Source organism: Etheostoma spectabile, chromosome 14 (genome assembly GCF_008692095.1).
Source record: "Etheostoma spectabile isolate EspeVRDwgs_2016 chromosome 14, UIUC_Espe_1.0, whole genome shotgun sequence".
NCBI lineage: Eukaryota > Metazoa > Chordata > Actinopteri > Perciformes > Percidae > Etheostoma > Etheostoma spectabile.
In genome coordinates, this window is record NC_045746.1 from 15,075,189 (window position 1) to 15,085,239 (window position 10,051).

General features: G+C 38.8%; 1 protein-coding gene across 13 annotated transcripts in view; it reads right to left on the minus strand.

The window, feature by feature from the left end:
- The window catches only part of LOC116701234 (sodium bicarbonate cotransporter 3), a 45,846-nt gene that overhangs the window by 27,821 nt on the left and 7,974 nt on the right, over positions 1 to 10,051 (minus strand). For all 13 annotated transcript variants that reach the window (XM_032534821.1, XM_032534829.1, XM_032534828.1 and 10 more), the window contains exons 2-3: positions 3,000 to 3,081; positions 621 to 770 (exon numbers count right to left, since the gene is read on the minus strand). In XM_032534821.1, coding sequence (XP_032390712.1) covers positions 621 to 770; positions 3,000 to 3,081 — 232 coding nt within the window. The remainder of the gene's footprint in view (positions 1 to 620; positions 771 to 2,999; positions 3,082 to 10,051) is intronic.

Genomic DNA, 10,051 nt, shown 5'->3' on the forward strand with positions numbered 1-10,051 from the left:
ACACCGTGAGGGGGTCTGGTGTGTATTTTGCACAAGTTGAGTACACTTTATATTGATTTTCCTGCTGCTTACCGTTACGCTACACCTGTGTGTGTTTGTGTTTTAGGCACAACAATTAGGTCAACCTGTGTAGATGGGTAAAGTGTTTCAGAATATCTGTCGTTTAAATCGTGATGCTGTGTGCCGTCAGTCTTAACATGCTTAACATAATAACAGGACCAATACAGGTTTTTTTTTGGTGTCATAAAGGACTTGATAACCCCTCATAGAGTTCAATGGATTGTTTGGGTGCTTACGAGTCTGGCAGTTGAGGTGATGCAGCACTTTCTCACAGAAACACATGCACACATTGCTTAAAATGTCATAGCCTTCAGTCAGTGTCAGATACTAGTTCCCAGTGACCTTTAATGCCTTTTAGAGCTGAAATGTTTTATTCAGAACAGTTTATAAATAAACAAAGTTGAAGGCTCTAAAAGTAGACATTAATGGCAAGGTACTATGTACTAAAGTACTATGTGATAGAAATGCAGTAGAAAGACAGATTTAGAGAAATTGAAAAAAGCATTGTGGGATTTGGTAGAAATTGGGGCATTAAGATAGTTAGGATGAGTGTTTCCAACCATAAGTGGGGGATTCCCTGCCATCTTCCTTCCCCTCCTCAGAGTCTCTCTCTTTCTTCTTTCGGTGGTGTTTGTGTCCTCGGTGGCGATGCCTCCGTTTGCTCTCCCTGCCAAGAGGGACATGGACGCCTACGTACACTGCTCTGTGACCTTGGGTAAAGAAAAGCGCAATGCTAATTCAGACACATTTCCTGTACACCAAGTTTTACACAAATTGGAAAAAGAAAAAAAAGAGGAAAAACAAGAAAGCATTTTGTAAACATAATACAGGGTAAAATAGCACAAAAGAAGGAATAGACATACAGTTTACAATTTCAGTTACATTAAGTATTATGATACAAATTGACTCTACTAATCAGGTGGTAAACAGAAAAAAGTAATGTTATTTGACGAATATTGTATTGACTTTAGACAAATAAATAACAGTTTTTATATCTACAACAGGTTCCATTTATAACAGTCTTCTGCTGTAAAACGTGTTAAACTTGACATCTCCTGTCTATTTCTTGCCATCACACACACACACAGCAGATTTCCGCCTCTGTTAGCAAGTAAAGCTAATCATCTGACAAAGGAAGTGCTATGTCAGATTCTTCCCAGAAGGACCACAATATTACAAATGGAATTCTAAATGCAATGGACTAAATTCAATTTCAAAATCCAAGGCTACATTGTAAAACTTACAATTTAAGCCTACAACAAGAGTGTCACAGTTCCAGTTGTAAAAACTGAAAAGACAGACACACTAACATTTGAGACAGAAGACAGAACTTCTTTCCATTTCGTTTGAGTGAGAGATAATCTACTTGAAGGAAACCAGAGTACGCCATTTAACTTTTTCAACCCTCTGCTTTCTCCCAAATATTTTATATACTTCCCCTCATTATTGTTACTGCCACACAGGAACTGTGTTCCGAAACGCAAATGCCCTATTTTCGCCCTACACTCTCTGCCAATACTCATTTTTCACAGATGAGTCATCGCTCTTTGATTTGAGAGGGAACCCAGGATAAATGAAACCAAGAAGCAGCACTCAGAAGAAAGGCAACCTACAAATGACACATGAGCTGAACAGATGGAGAGAAACAGAGATGGAGAAAAAGCAAGAAAAGATACAAGTGAAAAAATTTGACAGAAAGCTGGACAAAAAGCAGAGGCCTCCAGGGATGTCAAAAAAAGTAGAGAATAGGATAAATTGAGATATTATTGAGGAGAGGATGGATGATATGAAGTGTAGTGTGCTGCAGGGGGGAAGGGGGGGAGGACAAGTAGCAAATGCCTGAGGGAGATATTGTCGTGGTAATGACATTTTTGGTGCTGCAATTTTCTCTACATGTGTGAACAGCATTGACACTTTATTAGATGTTACATCAAACATATGTTTTTTACATCATTAAAACGTATTAGAATAGATTCCCTATCCATGTACATTAAAATATAGCACATATAGAGAGAAGAAAACCTAAACATTCATCACACATGTAAATCGCTACCGTTAGTTTTCAATTACATTTTGCTTGGAATCATTAACTGGGATTGAGATTATTGTGATTGTACTGAAAGTCAGCATTCAGTAATATCCAATAATTCCCCACCCCAGCCCTACTACAAAATCTCAAAAGCAACAATATCCCAAGTGTCTCAAGTCTACTTAGCCTGGTGTGTCACACATAGGGCTCTATTTTAACAATCTAAGCACACGGCGTGAAACGTATGGCACAGGTGTGTTTAGGGCGTGTCCAAATCCGTTTTTGGCACGTAAAAAAAGGGTCGGGTTGTACTTAATGTCTTCTTTAATTCATAGGTGTGTTTGGGGCGTAACATGCAATAATCCAATTGGAGTGTGATCTCTCGTTCCCTTTAAAAGCCAGGCGCATTGTTATTACCACGGATTTGCACATTCATATTTTTATTTGTAATATTTTGCATGTTTGTGTGCTGCTGCGCTTCCATGTGTGTGTGTGAGTGTGTGTGTGTGTGTGTGTAACAAGCATAATGTGCTTCCGCTGTTTGTTTTTTTTGTACGGCGCATTTTACTAATTTGCTGTTAAAACAACAATGAAATGCTGCGCTATTGACTATGGATCAGGTGTTTTTTTGGTCAATGGCACAATCACTTCCTGCTGCCTCAAAATAGCAATACGCCAAAAATTCACCTGAACACACCTCCTTATGAGACAGGCACATAAACATGATCAGCAACAGTTGAAGAATTAAAATAAAATGTAGGCATTTGTTTAACAGAAATAGTAAAGGCAACACAATCTTGCTAACTGGCAACCAAGCCACTTTATGTGCTGGCTTAGGAACCTACCCTTTCCATCAATTAAAAAAGCACATAGAAGAAAAATCTTTTAGGCTGGCTGGCATTAAACTTACTTTCCAAATCTTCCGTTTCATAGTCTGTGTGAGTGGTGAAGCTGGTCTTCCCATGGTCAACTAGTGCCTCCTCATCTAGACCCTGAGAACAACAGGAGAGAGTGAGAGAGAGCGAGAAAGAGAGAGAGAGAGCAAAAGACAGAGAAGAAATATATAAAGATACGTTAGTATCATATACAAATAGATTTTTTCCCCAAATTTTCACCATGATTTTTTACTGGTTTATATAACCTTATACACAATTTAACTTTAATTTTATTAACTTAAACGCCTGCGGGCATATGTCTTTCAGATGCCGTAGCAGGCTCCGTGTTAGATGAGTGAAAGATACAGTTATAAACTACACTAGTACACGTTTGGTGAAGGGATAAATAATGTTCCCCCCACACACCCCCAAAGATTGGCTTGGCTGCGATAAGACTTGCATGGAGATCCTTCCATTTCCTCTAACACTCCAAATATCTTTTTTGTTTTTTTCATTTTTATTTTCTACCCATACCAAATCACTCCATAGCTCTGGGTTTGTGTTGGAGTAGATCAAGTACTTTTTTTTTTTGCAGATGGCCAACACCGACAGCCAATTCCCACATCACTTAAACATTGTCAGTCAAGAGAAACAGCTCAGACTATGATCGAAAAGAAAATATAATTAAGTGTTCTTAATGATAAGCAGTATGTGATAATACAACTCTTGTTTGAAATGTATCCCAGAACACAATTACATACTCTGACAAACAGATGTGATAACAGTATAGCTTATAAAGCAGATTAACCTCTGATGGTTTTCTTAATAAGCAAGGTATCATTAGAACTTAATAAGGGGTTTATATATGCGTTATTTTATCCCCAAACTAATTAGTCTGTATTGGAAAACATATTCATTGTTATGGTCCATGCCATAAAAGGTGGGGTTTCATAGCAACGTCAAGAGGCTGGCTACACTCATTAAAAAAGAGGTTTATATGACCTTAGTGAGAATAATTTGCCTGATATCAGTGTCCTGGAAAGATCCAACTCGAGGAGACATAAAGCTTACAGGATGCATAGCAGCAAAGGTGCATATTAGTCATATTCTTTACTAAATTATAGTGTTTTGAAACAATAATCACAGCACCCAAACACACACACACACACTCATCTGCCAGCCCCAAAATGCAGCCTTAACCATCAGCAGACATGCTAAACCTAAGATGAACTTAGCCCGACCCTAACCTAACCTTTAAACTAAACCAAACCTTGCTCAGTTTGAAAATCGATACTGGTTTGCACAAAGGCAGAAGTGTAACAACACTTAATCACACAGAGACGAAAACCATGAACCCTTTTCAATTACCAACCTCGTTATTAGTGAGCCCCTGACTCCCCTTAATTGCCAAAATATTTAAAGCAGCCACGGAGACACCGTCTCCAATTACTGCGGCATGGGTGGCCAAAACAGAACTAAATGTGCTAGGAGAAATCACTGTACAACAACTGATGTCACCCCAGGCCATAACCACAGAAAAAATAAAAATATATGCCCCCCACACACCCCAAACAAACACACACACACACACACACTGCAGGAAATATGTATTTCACACCTCTAAAACCCTTAATACTCCCAGCTGTTCTCTTAAGCCCAGTTGAGACCAAAGATCTGTGTTAAGACAAAACCGTTTTAGAACGAAACAGGGAAAGGTTGCAGTGGTCTGAACTGGCCCGTTTCAACATTCATATTTAGACACAACAAATTACATATCCAGCTACAAAAATGCTTGAAAGTCGGAAGTGAGACCAGAAGTACAAAGAGTTGCTGCTATGGAGATGGCGTTGTGTTGGTGTTTCAGAACGTTAGAGATGGCGTGCACCAAGTATTCGAAAGTTTTAACTCGTCTCGTCACAAAAATTTGGTCTGAAACTGAGCTTAAGACAACACAGAGAGAAATCAATAGAAGTCAGTCAGGTCAGCTTGGCTCCATAGTCAGTGTGTCTTTCAACTAGGCATGATGATGTACAAAGCTTATTTTAGACCCACATTAATAGGATCTATAAACACCACAGGGTGGCAGTGAGCTAACGGCGGCTCTGACAGGCACGCCGATAAGATGGGGTATAAGGGGTATAATATAGGTTTGTGACAGGTGATAGTAGGATCCTATCTTACAATTTCTTTCAGTCCAGTTATTTTGACAGCTTATGTTTTAATAACAGGTTGGGACAGACTGCAGAATACTGTTATATTTGAATACACTTCTTAATACACTTCTGTGAATTTTAAAAATATCCAATATTCAGTCTTTTACAAAGGCCATATAACATGATCAGACACCACATCTCACCAACTACAAATGTGCTGTTCTCCTGCCGTGTGTTGTGTACTTGATCCAACACAAGCCACGATTGGATTTTTTTTTAGTCCCTTCAACCAATCACAGAGAGGCTCTGCTGCCAAGCAGGAGAGAGTGGAAACAAAAGGTGACGATGACAGCCACATGCTGAAAAGATATGTGATACGTAGATGGTATCAGGGCCTTATGTGTTTTAGCCCCAACATGCCAGTCACCTCCACCCATCCACACTGAAGTTACATTTCATTTAATTTCATTAATTTCTGTTTAATTACTGGCTTACTACTATGACTATGTCTTCAATAGCATTCAGATTTCCACACATATATTACCATAATCATTGTCCTGTTAGAATGCCACGTACAATGAATGACGCCATCTGTGATTGTGTCTGTGTGCACTTGTAAGTCTGTGTGTATGAGTGTGAATGTGTGTGCATGTGTTTCCCAGTTGCTAGTGGATTTGCATGATAATGAGCCGTGTTGCTCTCTGACAGTGCCTTGATGAGGAGCAGTAATATGTCAGCTGCAGGGAGAAAAGCAGCAAGAAATGAATCTCTAGTAACTGGAGCTCTTTCACCCAAAGCACACCAAGGGCGAGTAAAACTGATTTAAGTACTGATTGTACTTGTTTTCTGTATTGCAGTGTAGTGTAATGTACTATTTAAACAAGCATTTAACTTAATGTATGTCTAAAACAAAAGATAAAACAGAATTAAAACGGATGTGTAAAAAACACTTATTTTTTAAAATATAACTAGACCTCTGAAACCAAATTTAAATTAATTCTTTGAGGTCTTTGAACAGAGTTTGGCTGCTGGCCACATTTATAATTTCCCATTCTGCTCCAATCACATGAACCAATGTTTACAAGCAGAGTGCACAAAGCTGGTGTGAAACTATTCCTACTTCATGGGTATTGTCCTATTTTTTAAGCTTCTTAATATACCACTTCCGCAAATCTGTTAGTTTTACTGTATTAACAACAGTTAATGTACCATGATCATGTATTCTCTGCTTGTTGTTGTTGTGCCTGTTTAGTGAAGCATGCACACGTTACAAGTTTGTTGTGCCCTCGACCTCACATTGGTTGGTACAATTTAAGAACACATGATGCAACCTGTCACATAGCTTTGTCCAAAATAAACCCCTACTCTATCACCCACAGCCCCCAGGCCAGGGAGGCAATTGGCCATTATGGCTACAAAGCACAGATATGATTGGGCTACAGGAGGAGGGTGACAACAGAAGGATTTCCAACTGAGTAAAAAAAAAAACCTACTATATAGTGACATCAATAGCTGATGTTGACAGAAGGCAGATGTGTCTCTAGCTATATCTACAAAGTAAAGAGAGCCAGACTATATGTGCCTAACACTGTTTCCTGTGTGGTTCCAGAAAGATCATTTATGTCTAGTAATGACCACTATGATGCTATACTGTTTGATTTTAAATATGCCACCAAAGCTGTCTGAAACTAGTGATAAGCAAAGCTGCAGGTCAAATTTGTGAAGTAAATCTGGCTCAATACAACAGAAAATAGACTGCTCAATAAATGCCGGATAGTAATCAAGATACAAAAATAGATGGAAACATTGAAATAAAATGTAACCATGGTATGAGCTTAATCCAGGAAACTCTGTAGGTGTAAATGTAAGCACAGTGTTTCCTGGTCCGTCAGTGGCCACTGAGACGTGTGCTGCCACACGACAAAATATTACTCATGGGATGTGCCACATTATGCTCCACCTACCACTGACAAAACAGATACTCTGGCACAATGGGGAATTCTGATCAGAAGACCTTCAATGTTCCCAGGGAACATAACGTCACCTCTAGTCTGAGTTCAGCAGAACGGAAAGCATGCATGGAGTCTGGTGCGGGATAAGCCCCGTCTGGCTTTGCTCAATACACTTTAGAGGGGGAAAATGTGCACAAGTTGAGAATGGATTCCAAAAAACAATCAAAGTGAGGTAGACAACACCAGCAGTTGCCAAGTGCCAACACAATCAATCAAACTTTATTTCTGCAGCACTTTTCATACAAGTTTATGTAACACAATGTGCTTCATACAAAAGCGGCATGAAATATTTTGTTAAATTATACAGAGTAAAAAATATGCAAAACATCATGTATCAAACGCACACAAGATATATTTTTATTTTTTCTGTGGCCTGGGGTGACATCTCACACACACACACACACACACACACACACACACACACACACACACACACACACACACACACACACACACACACACACACACACACACACACACACACACACACACACACACACACACACACACACACACACACACACACACACACACACACACACACACACACACCCCTAATATCAAACACTTTTCTGTCATTGTATTTACGACAATCATAGTATGTGATTTTTATAACAACTCTCATATGCATCCAACCAGATCAGTCAGAAAACATCGATATGAAGTACGATACAATACAATACAATATTGAAAAGATTAATGGTACCAATGACTCCAATTGCTCTTCATTTTATTTGTTAAATTGTTATGTTTTGATTGTGTTGCTGTTTTAAAACTTTCAGCATTCTCTGGCTGTCTAATACTGGGGAAAAAGTCTTTGTATGACTGCTCATCAGAGACAAAGACTCGCTCAATAATTAAAAACGCTGCTAATAAAGAGACATATTATGAGCTCGATAGTCTAAAATCAATTCATTAATGTGAATTAAAAAAAAACTATTACGAAATGTTCCACTATCTATAAAAGTTTCCATGCTGTATCCAAGAAGGATAAAGGGCTGTCAAAATCATTACTGAAAGTGTGTCATTGTATGAGGATTATCTCTGGCTGTTACAGAAGCTTACGTGGTAAAATCACCAATGTGTTGGGTATAATGCAGGGGTGGGATGTATGATTCACATGAACCTTTAAGAGTTAACACAAGGCTTACCATGTGTCCATCCAATAGCAAAGACAACACTACCGTTTCAACTAACAATTGAACTATATACAAGACCAAAGAACATGAAGGTTGTGATTTCATCCACATTAAATGGACATGTTCAAGTTCAAAATGTATACAGATGTGTTTGTCATTAAGATATGAACATAATGTCCAACTCTAATGATGTGACATCACAATGGCTGTCAAACATTTGCCAACAAGCATCATCCATCTGACCAACCCTGCGGTTAACCTCACTTCTGTTAGGATGTTTGTGTGTGAGTAATTTAATCACTCAGCAGCCAAACACCTTGTCAGCCAACCATACAGTAAATTGAACAGCCAGCCACCCAACCAGCCAACAGGCCTGGTTCCCTCTTATCTCAGTTTCTTGCCAGCTTTGCTTCCCTGGGACCGGATCCAATCGATAGAGACTGACGTAAGAGATGTGTTACATAGTGAGAGACCTGTCCCTTGTGATGACTGAATATATCTCGGTCTCACACTGCCAAAAATGCACAATTGCATACTACGGATGAAAAAAATGACATATATTTACTGCCAATTAAAGGAGAATTCCGGTCGAATTCAACAAGTAGCTCTGTTGTTTGTAAATTTGGAGTCAGTAGAGAGAAAGACAAAAACGATCGGTGCTGCCTACACCATGTTATCCTCCTGCTAGTGGTAGCACCCAACAGTCTTAAACAGGGCAAGTTTTAAACATGTTCTTAGCCTCTAAACATGCTCGAAATGTCATTACAAGTTCCTACCCATGTGCAGTGATTCCTTCCGAGTGAACACAGTAAATCTGACTGCTGTAGATGTGAAAGTAATGAATGAAATGTGTGCTAATTCATGTCTGTTTAGTTCCTGTGTTGATACCGCAAGGAGTGCTTTAGGACCGTCTACAAACTACAACACAGAAAAAAGATACAAACATCTTTTCAAAAATAAGCATATGCTTATTCTTTTTTTAAAGTACTGTAGTACAACTAGCAGGAGACACGTTATAATTGAGGTAAGTAGGGAGACACTACCTTATTTAATCATTAAAATGATAGCCTACATATTTTAGTTTTCTCTCTTTTCAGTGTTTGTAGACGTCCCCTAAGCTCTGTAACAGCCGTCTCAACACAGGTACTAAACACAGCTGAATTAACACAACTTTTATGCCTTCCTGCCTTATCTACAGCTGTCAGATTTACTGTGTTCACTCGGAAGGAACCACTTCACATGGGTAGGCACCTTTAATGACATTTTAAACATGTTTAGAGGTTAAAAACACGTGTAAAACTTGCCCTGTTTAAGACTGTTGGGTGCTAACTCTAGCAGGAGGATAACCCGGTGTAGGCAGCACCAATTGTTTTCGTTTTTCTCTCTACTGGCAGCACTCCAAATTTAAACAAACTGAGCTACATGTTGAAATTGACCAAAATTGTCCTTTAATGCTAAATTGTGAAAGACAATAGAAACAGACGTTTGAGAGATTATAGATGGCTGTTAACGAAATGATGTACATTACGTATATGCACATGTATTACATATTTTGGGAAAGTCTTTTCAAGAAGGCAAAAACATCCATGGCAAGTGCTGGGGAAAGAACATAAACACAGAGATGATAATTATATAATATGATCAGACGGCTATATTTTGCTGACTCCCCTTTCAATTATTTACCTCCCTGGAGCCTCACCACATTCACAGGGCAAACTAGGAAGTCAGAAGCTTGTGTCCTGTATCCAATCTCTCCTGAGTGAAGATATATATATATATATAT